General features: G+C 40.2%; 1 protein-coding gene across 1 annotated transcript in view; it reads right to left on the bottom strand.

Moving 5' to 3' along the window:
* The window catches only part of LOC131126447 (ephrin type-A receptor 3), a 109,349-nt gene extending 93,881 nt beyond the window's left edge, over window positions 1-15,468 (bottom strand). Inside the window, exon 1 of the mRNA XM_058068979.2 lies at window positions 15,275-15,468. Coding sequence (XP_057924962.1) covers window positions 15,275-15,392 — 118 coding nt within the window. The 5' untranslated portion in view covers window positions 15,393-15,468. The remainder of the gene's footprint in view (window positions 1-15,274) is intronic.
* Window positions 15,469-22,268: the final 6,800 nt, after the last annotated feature.

The following is a 22,268-nucleotide window of genomic DNA, read 5'->3' on the forward strand; positions in this document are numbered from 1 at the left end:
TATCTGGTCCTTTGCAAACATGATTCTCTCCCTCTTTCCCATTCTCTCCTCCTCATGGGACCCTAAAGTGTGTATGTGTGTAATCTAAGACCACTCAGTCACTCAGGACCGGCTCATTGTTAGTCGCTTTCCCTCTCTGGCACACACACATACATAATTTCCGGTTTGACGAGCATCGAAATATGACATCATATTCGGCCACCTTCTAATTTAATTACATAAACAAAAAAAACATACAGTACACAAAAAATACCCTGTAAGCAAAATGAACCAATTGTTGTTTGGGGTTCTTTGGTAGTTTTTTTTAAAGTAAATTCATCAATATAAGTCATCTCTTATCTCCCTCACACACACACACTGTATACTGAACATACTCATACTTTATATAAGAAGGAGCGCACTGCCCCAGCACCACATCATTCTATAAGTTCTTCAATTCTGCAAGCTTGCTTTTTTATTCATCACCTTACTTGCACAAGTCCTAAATACTTTCTGGAAAACTTCAATGGTCCCCTGACATGTTTCAAACTTTCCAGAATTAAAGGCCCTCAACTGTTAATGAAACAAATCAGAATAATACAGGTTGTCTTTAGAGCCCGACCGATTTATCAGTGGGCAAATAAATCAGGCCGATTATGATGTATCATCAATCAATGCCGATGAATATGTAACCAATAGCACGGTTCGAATTTCACGGTTTCACTCTTTCTTCACTTGTTTTTTAAGGATATGTTAATTAATAAATAAATAATGCTGTTTCATGGTTGAATACCGCATATTATTAGCCAATAAATAAAGCAAATATTACGTTTTTAGCCTAAATTAAGCATTTTCAAGCATAAACATGGCTAAATTAACTAAAATGCAAATATAAGGCAATCAGAAGACCTATTCAAAGATGCTGTGACTGATATGTAGTATTCTACCCTGCTCACTAGGTGTCAGTAATGTTACTGCAATGTTCGGTGAGAACCACAAACATCACACTTGACCACAAGAACAACTGGCTTTTGTTGCAGGTTTGAATTATCTCACAATAGGTGCAGTAATTTCTAAGAAAAATCCCTGAAAAAATAAAATATATATTTTGCAACCACAGCCAACGTCAAGCTGAAACCCAACTCTGAATACCGTGTCCACCTACCACTCAGGTCCTCAAGGGAACATATTTATAACTATTTATATTATTTACATCTTAAATAGCTTATTTGTTCTTATTATGTTTACTACATTGGATGGTACAAGTGTCAGAGTGACTATAGGGGTGTTAATCTCTGTCTACATGGCTCTAATGTCCAAAAAATTTTTAGAATGTTGTAATCAGGGTTTCTATGCTCTAACTACAAAGATATTCCATATATGAATAAGGAAGCCTACTTGGAAGAAATTCACATATCACAGTCGTGTCTGGACTCCATTAACCGGAATAAATGAGGGATTATTCTACACGCAGAATCATTAATTTACATGCAGCTCAGAAAGATGTTTTTATTTCAGCTTCCAGTTGTTATTTTAATTATAGTGAAAATAATAGCTTGCTTTTTTATTTGTCAAAATACTTACCGAAGCCATAAATATCTTCTGGAAAACTTTAATGGTCTCCTGACATGTCACTCTTCCCAGAATTAAAGGACCTGAACTGCTAATGATTCGTACATTACAATGTGTATTTATTTGTCAAGAAACACCAAATGTGAGGGTTGTAGGATGAGGTTGAAAGATGAAGCATAGAGGAGGCGGCAGATGAGTGATTAAATTCCTCTCCAAATACTAAAATCGTACAGTTGTTTCTATAAAGAAAACATTGTCATGTCGTACTGTCTCATGTCCCTCCATGTCTGCCTTTGTTCCTGCTGTCTTTTGTGTCCTGCCCTTTTGGGATTTCTTTCTCTCTGCTAACTCTCTCTCTCTGGTGGGCATCGCTGGGTAAGCTGGGCAGCACCTGCCTGCCAAGATTCAAGCAGCACTGCCAACAGCCCACCTGGCTGGCTGACAAAGACAACAGGATGCTTATAGCCACCGACTGTACACACACATGCATGCACACATATTTACAGGGAAAGAGACCACCACTTTGATGCAATTCCAAGCACAGTGCATGATTTCATGCAATAGTAATTAGGATGATTTTAATTAAGTGTAGAATAGGACACTGTATCTGGCTACGAAGGCAAAACTGCTACTTTGTTCAAACATTTGTCACCAGCAATTGAGCCACAAAAAACACCTTGTTAATATGAAATACAAATGAGGGATTGATTGCTCTTTAAAATCAGCATGTAATTAGTATTGTTATTAAGGTTGGGCAATATGGACCTTGGCATATATCACTATTTTTGGGATGCATCACAATATGACAATATAAAAGGACATAGAATTTAAACTTGTCTCAAAAATAAAGCACATTTATATATTGTTAAAAACTGGCCAACAGCCTCTGCACACATTGCTACTAAATATTCAACAAACTATAATACCTGTGCTTGGGAATAAGGAAGATGTAGTCACCCATGCAATTCCAACTGCATATCTAAGATAGGTTTTATGACACTTATATTTTCTTTACATAAACATGGGACAAACGGCGCTCTTATGGTCACGTAAATTGTGTTCTATGTGTGTAGAGAATCTGTATTTACAGTTAAGACAAGCTGCGTTCAAAAATAAACATGCTTCTTGTATTTCTTTCACATAGAACCTGCAAGTCATCTTTGGGTATTAGGTATAAAACGTATGTATATTGTAAAATATACTCATCAAGCCCGAGTCGCACACACACAACCACACGAGCATGCTAAACTAATCTTACCCCTGCCTCCAGACAACTTTGACAACTTTTGCCATGTCAACCTGTTTAGATCCTTCTCCTCACGATGACAGCATATGATGCATCATATATGTCCGCGGTGGAGCGCAGTCATCAATCTGGCTTGTTTCCGTTTATCATTTATACCGGTATAAGTCACGTTCTTATCATTTGAAGAATTTTGATAAATAGCTACATAAAAAATGTCACCCAGCCCTTGTTATTATAGATTGTACACACTATGGACTAGTAGTGTACTTAGTGGATTTCATTTGCTTCTGCTCGACATGGGCCAACAGTGAGCAGGATGAAGGACTCAAAACAGTTGAGCCCTGAACTTTAGAAATGGAGTGTCCATGCAGTGGGAGCGCTCCATTCGCTGCTGTCTTTTCATCAGTCCTCTCTCCACTCGTCCGCAACCCACCGGAGGCTCTGTGCTCTTTTTTCCTCTTGTTACCACTTTCTGCCTGCGCTCTCATCCCCTGCTCATGTCACTTTATAGGAAGCTGTGTGTGTTGTGACTTTCCATGGTTGTTTTGTAAATGGTCCTCCACACGCAAAGTAGGAAAGACGTAGAGAACATGTAAGAAAGTTTTTCATGATTATGAATGACCAAGTCAATACAGTATGGACTCAATGGAGTTTATTTACTAAGAAGGGTAGAGTAGCAGACCTTGACTAAGGATTTAAAACCGACTATTGGAATGGAAAACAGAGAATTAGCAATAACCAGCAGGTTTGACATAACAAATCATGGAATCATGAAGCATATCGCTCCATGGAACATTAAAGGAGATACCCACAACACAGCACAAATGTGACTAGAAATGTAATAGCCAAAAAAGTCACATATGATCATTTATTTATATTACTGTGCATGGAACTCATTTGCAAGTGATTAGGCTCCATACTGAAATTTACCATAGAGACATATTTTGCTGAGGGACGCTACTGTTTTGATTATGAAGAAGTCTTTGGTTCTTAATGGACCACCACGCATCAATTATCGGCTGCATGGTGTCTTTGTGAAGTATTTACATCTTGACCATTTAATTGCCAGCATTAAAAATGTTAACAAGTTTAATACCACACATTTGGCGCAATGTATGAAGTGTTTTCCTTGAACAGATTGCAACGGTTTGTTGTGCCTGTTGTGAGATCATTCAAACCTGTAATAAAAGCCTGTTATTCCAGCAATCAAGTCTGGTTTGTTAAAAATCGCTAAAAGTAAGTGTCACATGACTGTGCGTGGTATTAATCAAATAGTATGACAATTCTTATGACAACTATGACGCTAAAAGTGCATGTCTTTCAAATCCTTGATACAAATTCTGATGGCAAATGGACTTGTTTTGACACCAATGCCATATGGTCCTGTGTGAAAAAGTGATTGCCCCCAAACTGGCTGAGCCACCAGCAACAACTGCAATCAAATGTTTGTGATCATTTGCGATGATTCTCTTACAGCACTGTGGTGCAATTTTGGCCCACTCATATTTGCAAATTTGTTGTAATTCAGCGACATTAGAGGGTTCTCCAGCATGAACCACCTTTTTAAGATCATGCCACAGCATCTCATATTCTCTTTAAGGTTTTTGGTACACAGCAGAATACGTGGTTCTATTCATCACAGTAGGTCTTCCAGGTCCTGAAGCAGCAAAACAGCCCCAGACCATCGCACTACCACCACCATATTTTATTGTTAGTATGATGTTCTTTTTCTGAAATGGGACATATACCTCCCCAAAAGTTCAACTTTTTATAATCAGACCACAGAGTATTTTCCGAAAGGTCTTGGGGGTCATCAAGATGTTTGAGATCAGCAGTGGTTTTCGTCTTAAAACTCTGCCGTGTAGGTCGTTTTTTTGCCTTGTGTCTTCCTTATGGTGGAGCTGTGAACACTGACCTTAACTGAGGCCCACAGTTTTTTTGGATGTTGTTGTGTGGTCTTTTGTGACCTTTTGGATGAGTCGTCGCTGCGCTCTTGGGGCAATTTTGCTTGGCTGGCCACTCCTGGGAAGGTTCACTACTGTTCCGTGTTTTTGCCGTTTGTGGATAATGGCTCTCACTGTGGGTTGCTGAAGTCCCAAAGCTTTAGAAATGGCTTCATAACCTAATAGATCTCACTTAATCTCACTTATGTTTTAATGGGGCCTCATTCACTGGGCTTTGGATTTTTTTTCTCCCTTAATAATAAAAGCCGTGTTCAGCTTTGTTGTCATATTTACATTTGTTTGATGTTTTCTGAAACATTTAATTATGACAAACATGCAAAAAGATCCTCTGTGGCCAAAACAAACAAACAAATGCAAAAAACTAAGAAATCAGTAAGGGACCAAAAACTTTTTCCAGACCACCGTATGAGATGATGATATGCCATATGGAGGACATCACAAATGTTACTGTCACGACTATTCAAATGATTGTATTGAGAGAAGACCAAGGAGACACCACAGGCATGGAACAACTTTCCTCTTAGATTCAAAGTTTATCAACATATAGTGTATAAACCTCATGAGCTCCTGTAAATATTTGAAGTGTGAAATAAAACTCAAGACAATCTGTGTGAGTTAAGTTGGTAAAGCGTCCTCTGTGGTCTTCTTGGCCTTTTCAAGTGCGGGTTGGCCAAAGTCCAAAAGAACGTGACACTCACCAAACATTACAGTAACATTACTCACACCCAGTGACCAGTGTACAGTACTGCATATCATTTCACAGCTATCCATCTATTCATGAGTCTTTTGAATGCCTAATATTATATTTTAACTCATTTAGTCATACTGCTTGAGAATGCTTAATTTAGGCAAAAAATAATTGATTCAATATACATATTCCTTGACTAATACATGGGCCATATTCAACGATGAAACAGGTTTTATTTGATTTGATTTTCATTTGTTTGTATCTTTCGGCTTTTTCATTTGATTTTCATTTGTTTGTATCTTTCGGCTTTTTCAAATAAAATTTGAAATATATAGTCTCACCAACTTGTGCGCACCACAATATTCCATTTTTTGATATGGATATGTACGGTGTGTAGTCTGGTGCAGCTTATATAATGCATGTGCAAATCTGTTTTTTCCTCTTGTACAGTGGCTTGTACAGTGTTTGTGATAATTCCAGAAATAACTCTAAATCTGTAATAATTGCATGTGATTATAATGTATTTCTGTTCAATATTTCAAAGATGCACAATAGCGCTTGTCTGTTGGCATGGGCGAGCACTTCCCTCCAGAAGGCATATTAACTGCGATTACATATATTGTGCATTGACAGTCACAGCACTAACGTAACGCAAATAGCCACCATTCTGGCAAACGACGACAAGAGCGCTGCCCCAGTTTGTTGCTTGAAGAAGCTGTAGTATGTGTGTGTGTGAGAGAGAGAGAGATAGAGAGAGAGAGAGAGAGAGAGAGAGAGAGAGAGAGAAGGATTGTCTGCTGGTTGAATGCTTGCAGTGTTGAACTGTGACACCCAGTCAGACCCAGACACTTGTTTCTTTTTAATAAGCAGTTCCGACAACTCATCAAGGCCAAAGAGCAGCTCACACACACATGCCTTCACTTGCACACACAAACAGCAGAGACCTTGGGGTTTCCGAAACAACTTGCAGTACAAACTGTAAACATGACACGTGGCTACACACGCCCAGCGTTTATTAGGCGAATCAAATAACACCATTAAAAGAACAAATGATCACAAAAGCCGCTTTTCTCCTCAACGAGACAGCTCAGCTCACAACACAATGTGCGAAGTTGTCACGCTCAGGTGTGCGGTACTCTTTCGGTGCTTCTTCTTGACCTTTTACGACATTTCTCCTGATGAGAGCAGAGTGCCGATACCCTGTGGACCCGCACTGCTGTCACACAGTGGTTGGCCACAGGAGGGGAAATTAGAGCAGTGGGCCTTGGCAGTTGACTCAGATAGGAAATCACATGGCAGACAGGTTGTTACGATTGATGCACACCCACACAGACACACACACATGTCTGTCAGTGCCAAACTGAGGTTCTGAAGGAGCTTTGTCTGGTATGCTGTCTCCTTCCAGTTTGTTTTCATGATTTAGTAGGATTTTATATGAAAAGGATTTTTGAATTGCGTATGTTTGACTAGAAATGCAGCTCATACTATGCCACCATTCTTTTAACTTACATTGCTTGTAAAATCCCCTAAAATATGCCCTATGGATACACAACCGTCAGAATGCCATCTGATAGGTAACAAAATTTATGAGAAACTGAGGGTTTTTTGTTTTCTTTATTGATCGGCAATCAAAGGATGAGCCCACCAGGTGCCGTAAAGCACAATGCTTTGTTTTTGCAGCAGACTGGGAGGTAAACAAGACCATGTCCAGTGGCGGTTCTAGCTATGCAATTGCGATTGCCCAGGCCGGCATTCTCACAGGAGCGCTAAAATTTTATTTAATTTTATTTAATTTAATTTTAACACACACAATAATCTCTAATAAAAATCCATAATACAAACACAGGCTACTGTTGTGGTCGTAATGCACAGCAAGTGGGTACAAACTCAACTTTGTACCCCCGACATAGTCTAGCTGTCCGCTTGCCACTCTTAGCACTGAAACCCATTTATAGCAACATTCATTCATTCATTTTCTACCGCTTATCCTCACGAGGGTCGCGGGGAGCCTATCCCAGCTGTTTTTGGGCGAGAGGCTGGGTACACCCTGGACTGGTCGCCAGCCAATCACAGGGCACATATAGACAAACAACCATTCACACTCACATTCATACCTATGGACAATTTGTAGTCACCAATTAACCTAGCATGTTTTTGGAATGTGGGAGGAAATCAGAGTACCTGGAGAAAACCCACGCATGCATGGGGAGAACATGCAAACTCCACACAGAGATGGCCGAGGGTGGAATTGAACTCGGGTCTCCTAGCTGTAAGGTCTGTGCGCTAACCACGCAATCACCGTGCAGCCTTATAGCAACATACATACATAAGCACAAGTCTCATTAATGTATGTATTAAATGGCTTACTTACTCATATTACGTCTACAATCTACTACATATGGGTGTTGGTTCATGTCTAAAGGGCTCTAATAACATTTTATTCAGATATAAGAAATCCTAATTCGCGGAAACTTACTGATCACGGTCGGGTCAGGAACCAACGAATTACGATCAACCCGGGGTTACTGTATTAGCAAATGAAATGAGCATTATAAGAATGCGTTATTGTATTTACTTTAGAACCTTGCTAAAAACATTCCTTAATCTATAACATTGTCAAAGATCGGGACTCAAAATCAAATCCAATTTGAGGCCAAAAATTAGCCCAAAATGCTGATCAGCACATCCTTAATTACAGGATATCAAAAATGTTTTGCTTGTTTTGGCAAAAAAATGTTTTTTGTGTCATATTTGGTATTTTCAACATATTTATGTTTTACTATAGAACAATGTTTAATATCCCGGTCCTGACCTACTACAACAGGTTCATGACACTAACCAACGTTCCACTGTATTATGAAATACCAGTACAGCTGGTCTCAATGTGCCTATGTTTTTTGAAAACATTTGCTATGTCTTGTTGTTGTATTTCCAGACAAAACAATGGTTCCCTTCAAGGGCACACTATTTTATTCTACTTCTGGTTACTTCTTAACTGTGAAAAAATATAGCGCTTTCTATAACCAATGCAGCCATGAAGACAATACCTGCAGACTGAACTGCTGGTATTTTACTATTAATTTGTAGGAAAAAGACATCCAGCACACCCATTTCTTCTGTACGGTGAGCCCAAATCCTGCCTTGTTTGCTTGTAAAGCTGCTTATTGCTGCCTTTCGATGGCGCAGCACGAGCCAAGCCTGCATTGCAAACAGAGGGCAGTATAAAGAGACAGCAGAAGCAAACTAATTCAATTAAAACAAACTTGGGGTCAAGAAAGTGGTTGCAGCAGCTTGTAGGTGTGCGTGTTAATGTGTTAATGTGCGGGTGAGGGGGGTGAGGAGGAATACAAATGTCGATGTAAAGAACAGAGAAGGTCTGGTGATCAGGGATTGTTACCAGTTAAGGGCTTTTCTAGTCTGGGGTTCACTGATATAAACTTCACTAATGAGAAATACATCCTTTGACATTGACGTACCCTTATTAAGCAATCCTTATTAACCCGAATTATGTTATAGCAGTGTAACAATACTAGAGTCAGTTTATGACCACCAAATATGAGAAAAAGCTATCTTCTTCACATGTTTGTTCCACTTTTGAAAAAAGGTGCCATAAACGAAACCCTGCTGGAAATACCACCAAAGACCAGCAACCAGCACAGACCAGCCTATGTTGTATTTTCCTGCATTCTCTATGCCTGTATGGCATGGGATGCCGGTATGCTTATAAGACCAGCATAACAGCATCTCTATACCCGACCACACTTGGTTTCTGAGATTTGGATTTAAAGGGAATTAATTGTCATGAATGAGCAAAATCTACCAAAACCAATGCCATTCTAAGCATAACTTCAACTGTGCTAATGCAAGTTAATCAACAGTGGAAAAAAACAAATAATGTCAAAAATAAATGTCAACATATAGCTTGCAGTTTTCCAGTTCATCCCCATTACGTTTCCAGCTTTGACAATTCACGTAATTCTGCGATTGTAATCATGGCTGACACTTTGATTTCTATTTCTAAGATCCAACTTGGCTCATGTTTACATGTTCATGCTGAGACAGTTGTATTGTATTGTGTGAAAGGTCAATTGGCCCGTATATCGTTTTGGCTGTGTGCATGCTTTATGGTGGTCATGTTTTTATGGGTCGGTGTAAAAAAAACGTCAGTCATCATCTTCCTATGAAAATGCAAATAGTTGGAGCTGAGAATGAGAAGGCATGTGGATCCAATGTGTTCCACAAGTAGATCTGGAAATGCTCGGGAGACATTGGCACACATTGTACACTGCACAGCCACTTGCTTTCCATTCATATGTAGGTTACTATGCAAATACGCTGAGAGTATCTTTTCATCTCACTTTACAACTTTCGAGGGAAATGCATGCAGTGACGATCAATGCGATGAGTGTTCCTCTCCCTTCTTAACATGTGAAGCCTTTAAAAAAAATAGCGGTAGACTGGTTTGGCTTATTTCTCATTCATAGATAAGACAAAGCCTCATTGGGTGCTCTGCTTACCATGAGTGTGTTCTCTTTGTCTCTTTTTTCTCATCTCACTCCGATGGATTTGCCTTCTTTTCTTTTCTGTGGATAATACCATTCTCTTTTTCTCATGCACACACACACACGCACAGCCTTCACACCAGAATCATTCTCTGTCACCGTGCTGTATTTATAGCCTCATCTATCAGCCAACCACTGGAATACCTGACGTTATTCTCTGGACCAAGACCACCAAACTGCCCCCTAGCCATACATTAGGATGAAATGAGTGTCTGTGGGTGTGCATGCATGTGCTTCAGACTCTGTGTGCCTATGTTTTACACAGCTCTACCCGATTACAAGTCCTGGGAGCTCTGGGGAATGTATGAGAAAGCGCTGAAGTAAGAGCAGAAGGGAAAACAATCCTAGAGCGAGATAAAGCAAAGTAGGGCAAATATGAAAGAGGCAGATTAAAAAAAAAAAAGAAAGAAAAAACAGGTGGATGCTTGTGCTTTTTTTGCCGTTCTCTGATGACAGTAGCGATCTATATTGTCTTTTGTTCAAGGTCACGGTTGTTACACGGGAGCGCCGCCATCACACAAAGGCACATTTTCCATGAGGTATGGCTTTGCCGATAGCAACAAGCGAGCCTTATAGATTAAAGCAATTAAAGTAGAGGAGACCTTTGACCCTGCATTATACCACAGTCAGGATCTTGTGTGAATCATTAGAAGAGAGTGTGTTCATGTGTGTGTGTGTCAGGAGAGGGCATGTTTTACATATGCTTGCCTTTGCAATAACTGCTCGTGTTGACCTTACAAAGCAATACAGCCATACCCGCCCCACACCACCCCCCCCCCCCCCCCCCCCACCACTACCCTCGCCTGAGGACCAATGCAATGCAAAGCCTCATGCCAAATGTGGTTAGTGCAATGAAAACCAGGTAGGTTTTCACTTTTACACTCATTCTGATAATTCTTGTTTGAGTTGTAATTACAAAAAGACACATAAATTGCTGCAGATTAGTTTTATGTTCACGGTAAAAGAACTGCAGTTTCCATGATGCTTCGGGTGCTTTAAAAGGACATAGTGAAATAGACACTTGCATCACATGTTTTGATATGCAGTGATTGTATTTTAATCTGACAAATCTTAAGTAACTTTGATCATTACTACAGATTCTGCTTGGACATTAAGCTGTTAAACACCGATGGAAAAAACGGCCCCACATCATGAGCGAGTGACGCTGGGAAGTAGGGCTGCAACGATAACTCAAATAATTCAAATACTTCGATCACAAAAAATATTGAAGGATTTTTTTTTGCTTCAAGGAATCGCAGAGGAATAAGAAGGAAGCGGGTGTTTGAAGATGCGGGAAGTTTAAATAGGCTCGAGAAAGCTACAAGGCAACGAAAGAGAAGGACAACAAAATGCAAAAAAAAAAGACAAGTTCAAAACCGTGATGTGTATCCGCTGTAATGCGGCACTTACATAAGGTTTTTCCACTTCCAAAGACACTGTTAGCACAGTTACCTACTGATGACGCAGCATCAGGAGCAACTGGTGGGTTGCCCAAGAATACTTAGACTGCAGGACGGAGGATCAAACCCACAACCTTCAGGTTGGGAGACGACCAACACCCGAGCCACACAGCAGTACGCTCCGATTTGCTGTCTCAGCATGAAAGCAACCTGGCAGCTGACGGATAAAACAACTCTGCGGTAAGATGCACACACCTCTCACAATTGTTGTGTGCCACCCTATGTTGTGTAGGTTGTGTAGAAAGATTACTTGCTTGTTTGCGCCGATCGTGCCATGAACGCCATTGCAGGAATGTGTTTTTACTTATTTACTTGTTTGTTAATTTATTATTTTTTAATTTTTTTTATTAAGTTATTTTTTTAAATAATTGTCGCTGTTTATTGTATCCTGGATGATTGCTAAATTCAATGCTAACTCGAAGTAGAAGATGCACTGTGTATAATGGTTACTATGTAAACTTATTGAAATACTACTGAATCCATGAACTAAAAATGAGTAAATTGTGAATTGATATTTATTGCCATATTAAACTGAAGTGTGAAATATTAAAAACTTGTTTACTGGATTTCATTCCTTTACAATGAAGTGGCGAGCTGGTAGGACTGTTTTTTTTCGTCATTATCAATGGATTAAGAATCTCTTCCCAAGAGGGAAACCACTGAACTGAACTGATGAATAAACGTTTACTAACGAAACTCAAGGAACTCTCAACCCCAATGTTATATTTTTTCATGTGAATTTGTTATTGCTCTACATGACTCCGTAATCAGGAAAAAGCCAAAAGAAACAAACAAACATCATGCAAGGTTAGCCTATTCCCTGATGAAAACAAAATGATAAAACTTGCTACCACGTTGGTAGCTGAACGTTTTGACTGAGCTCCAGGCTTTAATTTTGGATACGTAATGAAGCCTTTTTGTATTTTACAAAGCTGTCCATTGCTTATCTCGTGGTATCAGAGGCAGTATCACGCCTACGACCGAAGCCCATAACTGTGTGGGCACCTCTTCTTTCAAAGATGATAACATTTTTCTGACATTTCTGACATAAAAACTGAATTTTGCATAATAATGTATCTTTAATATAACATAAAAGGCAGCTCCTGCCATATTTTCTTGGACTGATGTGCACAAAAAGAAAACAGTGGAGATGAAAATGGCAGGAGTGAGGAAAACGATGTAAAAAGTGCAAACGCTGCACACACAGAGGGGTTAGTCCTGGGGGCACCCGACCTGATGTTACATCAGTTTACCCTCAGGGTTCACACACACAACTCAGAGTGTGTGTGGGGGGGCTCCCTCTGCTGGTGCATCATCGCCTCCTTCTCCTCTTCCTCTCTTTAGTGCTGCTGACTTTGAAAAGGGATCCATCGTCTCAGCGACTTATGAAGTCATTTCCACTGTGGATCACGTTCCCCGTGCTGTCTGCATTTAGCACCAATTTGAACCAATTTCATCAATTTTATCCTCCAGGCACTTTGTTCCACTTGTCCAGCTCAGCAACTGCTTTTCTTGTAAATGCCAACAATTTCCACTGCCGTCGTAAACAGCGCTTGTTGACAGTGTAACACTATTTTAGCTAACAATATCGGCTCCGTCCAAGGGGCCTGTGCTCTTTAATTGGTCATTGCATGGGGAACTGTATGTTTTTACGACAGCCTCGCTTCGGCGCAGGCATTCCTGGAATAAAGTGGCAACTGAAATATGAGGGTGGACAATGTGCACGGTCACAGTCAAGCCAAGGATGCACACAAAACCACACACTGGTACAATTTCTTAGCTATGGAGAGCTTCCAGGTAAAGCAAAGTTGTAAAGCACACTTCACGTCAACATTAAGTACAATCTAAAACAAAAGCTGTGTGCAAAGATAATGCTCACTTTTGATTGACACTTTCAGAGAGGCATTGATTTACCAAAACAACAGAACAAAGAACATTATATAACCTTATTTAGCTGCATTAGACCTAATTATAATTATCCTACAGTGACCACTATCAAAACGGAGTAGTTTCACTCTCATCATATTGCCATATTTGTGCCTGTGCTATGACGAAGTGGTGTTTAAGGTGCAAATTAGGTCAATGTAGTGTGAAACAGCAGGATACAGAGAAAGATGACTGGAGGAAAAGTCAGCCAGTGTTCATATCAAATAAAGCGATCAACGACTGCAGCTTGTCATATCCGCCACAAGCACTGCAACTCATTTATCCAAATCAACAGGAGTTTCAATTCATCATCCTTCATTCTCCATTCACCACTATGAATATTTCATCACATGCATTGTCTCCTCCTGTTTAAACACTCCTCCCTGACTGCTGCCGCTCCCTCTCCCTCTTCTTCATCCTCGCTCCTGCCGTCTACCCTCCTGAGCCCGTATGAAGTCCTCCGGGCTGTGACATACATTCAGCATTCTATACCTATTCACGGCTCTCACATTGGGGGTCCCATCTATGCTGAGGGGCGGCCTCCTTTGCTGTAAATGCGTGTGCAATGTTTTTTGTAACTTTAATAATATTGTTGAAGATTATTGCCTTTCACATGTTTCTACTGCCTTATAGTTTGGCATAGTTTTGGCATTTTGACTTAAATTACCAAATACCGTAGTTGTTTTTTTTCCATAAAGGGCTACAATAACAGCTCCAACGTTTCTTCACATGGAGGTTTGAATTCTTAAGCTGCTTTTTTGATGAGTTACTACTTCTAGCATTTAAAAAAAAAACGGTTGTTGTTGATGAATTGCCACTCTAAGCAACTTGACGCAAAATGGATGCTTGGCTGCAACCAGCAGAGGCGCTGTTGATTTCGCTTCAACTAGTTTGCCGTTTAAAGAAGAGCATGACATCAGCTATGGGCGTTGTTTTGTTATCTATGAAGAAAAACAATTCCCAAGTGTTTATTTAATTTTAAAATAGAAACAATAAAACAAATAATAAAATAAATAAATAATAATACAATTGTTAATTTTCCCCTCTGTCAATCAACTATATTTTGTCATGTGCCAACCTACTAATATCATTTATGAGCACTATAATGCAACCCTAAGGGTGTGCGGACCCTTAGGGTTGCTATGATATGTTGGCGAGGCTTATTTTTTATGCATTTTTTAAGCATTTTCCTGCGTCTGTGTACAATTTCTGAAATAACTGCCATTTCATTTCCTCATTCTGTCAAATTACACATGCAAGATGTGCTTGACAACGACATCGCCTGACAGCATCATGTCTTCCTTTCACTAATAACTTGTTTAACAAAGTGTTCATCATCAGTCTCAAGCAGATGTGCTCTTTTTTTTCCTTCAAACAAGCCATCTTGCGTGTTTCAGCCCTAGAAGCAGTCGGGAGTAGTTAAGAGACTAAATGTATTGGCTCATTTGAGGCTAAGCATCGATGTTAATATAATAACAGAGAGAGGTTGTGACAAATGTAATGTAATTGCTGCCTCTCATTTGCAGACTTGAGTCAGATAGCTTAAATCCACAGTAGAAAAAGGCATCATCCCTCAGAGTGTTTTAATGAACATGTCCGTGTAAAACTGTTCGAAGTTACCCTACTTTGGTGGACTGATGTGCCGCCTTCTATCGTCACATGTCATGCAAATTTAATGTCAATATGCAAAAGAAAAAACGTGACGCATACTTTCCCTTCTATCCCTCCTTGCTCTTTTTGTATCTCTTCATACATGATTCATAACCAAGTGGAGCACTTTTATGGGGAATGTCCACCGGCAAGTGAACGCTCCAGAGGGGGCTCCCTTCACCTCCCCAGTCCCCGGGTCCACGCAACCAAGTAGTATGGACACCTACCTTCATTCTCCGGGTAATTCCTTAATGCTTGGCACGGCGAGAACACGTGAAAAAGCACCAAGAAGGAAAGCAGGAATCGGGAAGGATAGATCCACAAGACGCGCGGAGTCGGGGCCATTTTTCAGGCTGCGCTGCGCCCTCGATGCATCCCTGTTGGCTGCGTGGAGTGTGACTGAGCTCGCAGCCTGGAGATGGAGAGAGTGGGGGGAGAGGGAGAGGGAGAGGAGGAGGAGGAGACGACGGGAAGGAGGGTTCCTACGGCCGGCCAAGTGATGTCAATCATGTCCATTCTCCCCCTGGCTGTTTGCGAGCCTGTGGACGCACTGCTGCAGAGTGAAAGTCAAAACAGTGGGAAGTGCAAAATAAAAAAAAGTACACCCGTTTAGTGCCAGGTAATTTTTGTACACACTGGGTTGGACACTCAAGCAGCCATTTTTACCACAGGAAATAATGGAAATGAAAATGCAGTGGTGGTGTCATTAAAGCCTTGTAAAAGGTCGACTCAAACCAAAACGGACTCTAACCAAGGCAAGTATTCCCATAGAAAATAATGTAAATCCAATTAATCAGTTTCAGAAACCCCAACATTTTAACACAAAACACGTATTTTACATGAAAATGAAAATGATGGCCAAATAATTACAAGTGATTAATATTTAACATCACCTTTTCTTAGTTTTGCAAAGCTAGCTGCCGCTAGCTCTTGATCCACACCAGCAAAGACTTCTCAATATCTTTGATGGTTTGTGGTGTCTGTTTTGTTAACACAGTTACTCCTTTCGCAACATTAGTTAACTTTTTGTTGATGAGGGCACATCATGGTGAGACATGGACACCAACTTCAAACTTTGTGATGACTTCTCTCTGTTGGGGGGAGCAATCTCTTTTTCACACCACAAGCTGTCATAGTAAAGTGTAAACTAAATATCGCTCCTGTGATCCAAGATGGCTGCAAAAACAAATCGAGCACAAATACATTTTCTTACACGCGCCATATTGCTTGTTAACCAAGCAGGCAAACTCAAGCCAAGGCAAAATGTTTGCATACATTTTGAATGTTAACTGAAAAACATGCAAACCGGGAGCGGACGTTAACTAAGGTACCACTGTACAGGTCCAACTGTTCCAGGGTCAAATTGACACCCAAGATTCTAAAAATCTATTACCTGCTCCTCTTTTGAGAAATTTTGTAGATGGCTGCTAATATGCTTTATTAGTGTATTATTTATTAGTTCAGCATTACAGAGATAGGCATGGACAGTGTGTTTCCTGTTTGGCTTACTAAAAACTTTTTCTAAAGTCTAAATTCAGCATCAAGGCTATATTTTGTGCAAAACACTTAATAATATGGGACCGTTAGAAAAAAGTCTCAACTACACCATAAGTGACATGCAAAGGTGGTGCCACCCGAGTTTTCCCCAAGTAAACCAGAGCTTTTTTCTCTACCGCTCACACATATGTATCTGTCACCTGGAGAAATGCAGCCACTATACACGCAGAAGGTTGGGGAAGTTAGCAAACAACAAATGAGTCATCAAGCAACTGCTAAAAAATAGGATATCTGTTTTATATACCACTCTAGCAGTTATTTGCACCTGAAGTCTGTGTGTGAATTTTCTGTGCCGTGCTCAAACCCGATTGGAAGAGGTGGACGGGATTGTTACTCCTGCAAGAGGTTGATGAATCTTGCGTAATCAACACAGTAATACAGCGTTGTATCATTGAGTGATGGCACGTGTACACGTGCTGAAGCGTGGATGACAGCGCAGTGTGAATGTGGACTCACACTTCAGGCTACTTAACATCAGTAATGTGTCCTAATATGCAGTGAGATTGTTATATTACAATGTAAACTGCCAATGCTGTAAAGTGAGTGGATGTGTGTAACCGCCACCACTAAGACACCACCACAACAACTCCAGACGTCTCATTACTGCTCCACACTTGTTAAGATGCATAATCGACAGTGTGGGCATTGCCGTGATAAACACTTCTTGCATCTCGCTGTATAAAACGCTGTCAATTATTTTGATAGGCAACAAGAGCACATGCTACCTTGGAGATTAGTGTCAGCTCTGCCTTTTCTCGCCTTTGTCTTTGCCCAGTTGTTGACATGTTTCCTCCAAATGTCAGCAACCCACACATGCAATAGATTACAGTGGAACAGGACAATTTAAACTGCCTATATCACACATTGTCTGTTAAGCGTGTGTGTGTGTGTGTGTGTGTGTGTGTGTGTGTGTTTGAAGATCTTGGCAATGCCCTCAACAGACTTGTTTTGAAACATGAATAAATAATGTGCAAAGCCTCGTATGAAATGTGTGAGGAGGAGCTGAGGTCAAACGCTCAGTCTTCCACCTATTTATGCAATCGCCAGCTGACAGGGCTCATGCGGCGAAACCTTTGCCACTCGTGGAAGGAAGACGCTGTTTCATGCCTGTCATCATTTGCACTTGTAGATATTTTAAATCTTCTGGAAAATATGTCTGGTTTCCCACTACCATTTCCAACATATCCTAATCCAACTGTGGAGCAACTGTGTGATTGTACTGGAGTGCTCCTTTTATTTTGAAGGACTACAGCAGGGGGGTCCAAACTTTGTTCACCGTGGCCCACATACTATAAAATGATAGGATATGGGGGACACTTTTACATGTTCAGCTCGACAAAAATACTTTCGATATTTAAAGAAAAATATCGCCTGTATATCATCTTTTTGTTATTGGTGACAAATAAAAAAAGTATGAACTTGTTCTCTTTACTTTACACTTTTTTGCTCCTTTTTACAAGTATTTGAACTCTCTTTCCATACATTTTCTTGGAATATTACATCTTTATTCTCAGAATTTTGACTTTATTATCAAAATATTATAACCTTTACCAAAACCAATTTTCCTAAATTTCAAACTTTATTTGTTGTTTTGTTAGTTTCTCTCTCTCTTGTTAAAAAAATATATGTAATTTTTACTCTTAATATTATGACTTAATTGTCCTAATATTGTGTGTTTATCCATTTATTCATGTTCTATGCCACTTATCCTCACCAAGATCACAAGGGTATGCTGGAGCCCATTCCGGCTGACTTCGGACGAGAAATTTGTTTACAATTCCTAACGTGGCAAACATCATGCAGATGTGGTTGGAGTTCCTGATTCTCTTCCAGCAAAAGAAAAAATATTTTAATGCAGTGTGCTGAGCAGACAACCTGTTACGGAAGCCTGATGCCTTTCTAGCGTACTTGGTCGTGTCAAACAGGTAACAATTTATTAGTGCCCTGACTGTTTATATTGGGTAAATCATGGAACAAAAGGAGTGTTTGTGTAGCAGTGTGCATACAGGGAGCCGATTGCAAGACTGACTCATCGAGTCTGGAGTAGCTAATAGCCATTTCCCACTACAATCAGTGGGTTTACCAGATTTTTTTTTTTTTAACACAGGTAGTCCCTCAAAAACGTATAATGACCACATTACATGTTACCAATGTTGTACAAAATGCTAAAATGCTAAAGCTACTTACCATTCAGAGACGTCTTGAGGTAACCTCTTTTCTTGAGAAATTCGGCATCCAAGACATATGGCTGTATGTCAACAGCGGACATTTTTTAAATATAAATTGTTGTTTATAATCAATTCCTATAAAGTTGGGTTTGGGAGCCTTGTGAGCAACTTGAGAGTGTGACCAACCACAGTGGAGTGGGTGTGTCTGGAGGTAGGCCGTGGGTGGAATTAATTAAAATAGGTCATTTTCCTGGGAAGCATGAAATCACAAAAAATACAGCTGGAATAGGTGCAGATTCTGTAAGACCTAGAAAGCTTTCTGTGCTGGTTATTCTGTGTAGCTGCTCTATTGGAGTCCACAACTCAATACAAAGGGCTGAATTAAGAATTAAAGAAACATGCACAATATATGGTGTGCTTCACTTTTGAAGACTATTTTATTCCAAAAGGGTACATTATTCATTTTAATTCCTTTGAAGGGCAGATTTAAATATAATGAGGCTATTCATTCATTTATTTTCTACCGCTTATCCTGTTCAGGGTCATGGTTTAGATGGACCCTATCCCAGCTGGACTGAACACCCTGGACTGGTGACCAATTAATCATATGGCATAATTAGACATTTTCTATTCAGTGCTCATCATGGATGGCTGCATGCAATGATCCTATGGATATTTTCCCCTGCCCTGCCAGGCACCAGGCTTCAGTGATGTAAGCACGTTGTGATTGATGGAAAGATCACGACCACAATTACATATAGCACAAGTTACGCTCCTCTATCATGCTTCTGTCCCCAAATGAGGCTCGTGAATGAGATATAAAAGTGTCAAACACACGCTGATTTATGTTGGAATTCTGTGTTACCCGCTCCTAGGGTCGTGTGAGCGGCTCTAGAGGTGTGTGACAGCTTCTGTGGATTGTGTGTGTGAGTGTCTGAAGTATACTCTCCAATTGGCTAAGGGTCCAATTATGATGATGATGATTTGTTCCCTACAATGGTTGTATTAAGATGACCTAATTCTCCATTCAGTGTGCATGGGGGGGTGGGCCATTTTTTTTTCTTTTTACTCCTTCCTTCCTCTTTTTTCTCCCTTCATCTTCTTCTGCCGTGATGCTGCATTCCTTTCCACTGTGACAAAACCATGTAACCCTGTGGTGACACTGGCCTTCATTCAACACAGTCACACACAAGCTTGGAAGGAGGGGTGTTGTCGGTTTAAAGGACCACCAGTGCATGCTTATATCACAACAAGAACACAGTCATGGCTGAGTGACCATCGCTTATGCCACACATTTGAGGCATGTCCCGTGTTTCCTTGTGGAAACAATCACCATTACTAAAGATGACGGCTGGCATTATTTCCAGGAAGGAAGGACGGGAGTTGTGATCTCATCCCTTTTCCCGCATTTGTTGACCTTTAATGCTGAACCTTCACCCCACCGAGCCTCTATGGCTCAGCTATTCACAACTTGAACTAACCTGCAGCTCTTCATCTTTTCATCTACTATGTTTTTTTTTCATCAGAAGCAGTCCGACTCAAAGTGATTAGGGGAGATTTTATATGGTGCCCCTCTTTTACATAGCCTGAAAAAGAAATTTAATGGCATTGTCCTTAATTTGGGCTGCCTGGCGCTCAAGTGGTCAGCGCGCAGGCCTCACAGCTAGGAGACCCCAGTTCAATTCCACCCTCGGCCATCTCTGTATTTGCATGTTCTCCCCGTGCATGCGTGGGTTTTCTCCGGGTACTCCGGTTTCCTCCCACATTCCAAAAACATGCTAGGTTAATTGGCGACTCCAAATTGTCCATAGATATGAATGTGAGTGTGAATGGTTGTTTGTCTATATGTGCCCTGTGATTGGCTGGCTACCAGTCCAGGGTGTACCCTGCCTCTTGCCCAAAAACAGCTGGGATAGGCTCCAGCGCCCCCGCGACCCTCGTAAGGATAAGCAGTAGAAAATGAATGAATGAATGTCCTAAATTTTTAAACCAATTTACATGGTTAATAAATTGTGATAAAAGAAATAAATAAAAAAAGTAGAGAATATTATTAGCACCTTATCACAAAATTTAAACCTTTTAACTTACCAAGTTGATGTACAACAGTCAACATGAAACAACTTAAATAACCACACAATTTGGATGCAAACACTATATAAAAGCTACATTTTAAATATGAAATAACTAATAACTGGCCTATACAAAAGCTACTCCGACTTTGAAATGATTTGACTTATTTGTTATCATTTGTAATATTGCTTGGGCATTGCTTTACATTGTCATCAATGTGAGCATTTTAAGAGTTACTATAGTAATTATTATTATTAATATTGTGATTCATATTAATAATAGTATTCATATAATTATTATTAATTAATATTCATAATATTAGTAGTAGTAGTAGTATGATTAAAATGAAGACGATTCTTTCCCCTAATTTTTGGCGCCCCCCAGAGGCGATTACGGTCCTAGCATCTGCCTAAATTGCCCAACCGGCTATATATGATATTATTAATATTTTATTTTGTGTGCCACACTTAAAAAACACCCCATTTATGCAGATGACATAACTTTCAGCATCCTTCCTAAACACCAGCCATCCAAACTCTCTCCATGTGTATTCTTATCATTCTTATCAGTTACGATAACATTAAATACTTCAAAATTGTGCATGCTCATGTGGTCATGCATCAGCAAGCCAACCTCAGACCTTGGAATTATTTTAATTATTACTTTCTGTATATTTGTACTATGCAAGGTACTGGTTATAATTAACTCATTCAATCCCAGCCATTTCTCAATACACAATGCACGCACGAGGAGAACATGTGTGTATGAGAACATGTGAGAAGGTGTGTGTGAACTGTGTGTGCGCATGCGTATGGACGCTTGTGCACTTTTGCGCACATGTGAAAATGTCCCTACAATGTGTTGCTTCTGCACGCTACACTCCTCCACGTCCTCCTTACTCGTTACTTCCTCCTTCCTGTCATGCGTGATTCTTCCATTGAAATGATCCCTGCTGATCCCCTCTTATCAAATGCACTTCTTCTAAATCGTGTCCGTTTTTATGGCTTAAAAGTGCTCTGAAATGTTATTACGTTGGTTCAGAGTTGCAAAAGAACCAAACACATTTATTATAAGCAATTGTACCAGACCAGGCCCACCCCTTCAAAGTGTGCTGGGGTCACTGAAGTGCTCACACCAGTCAAACAAACTGAACTTTAAATATCTGATCCTGTGTATTCCCTAAATTTGGAGAATCACTCCACCTGCAGCTGAAGTGTGTGATGCATGAATGCGGCAAATGGCGGCAAGCGCTTGCTTGACAAAGGTCGGAGGTGATGATAGGGTCATCTGGCTTGTCAGGAACTGCACCCCTTCTTCTCTGTAGCCACCACACTCTATATACACACAAGCCCTTAGAGGCATTCAAAGTCACTCACTCATGTGGTAATGTCTCCTTTGTGCCTGGGTAAAGGCTTTATGGGCAACA

The sequence above is a fragment of the Doryrhamphus excisus genome, linkage group LG6, assembly GCF_037039965.1.
Source record: "Doryrhamphus excisus strain RoL-2023G ecotype Guam linkage group LG6, RoL_Dexc_Guam_v1.1, whole genome shotgun sequence".
Lineage (NCBI taxonomy): Eukaryota > Metazoa > Chordata > Actinopteri > Syngnathiformes > Syngnathidae > Doryrhamphus > Doryrhamphus excisus.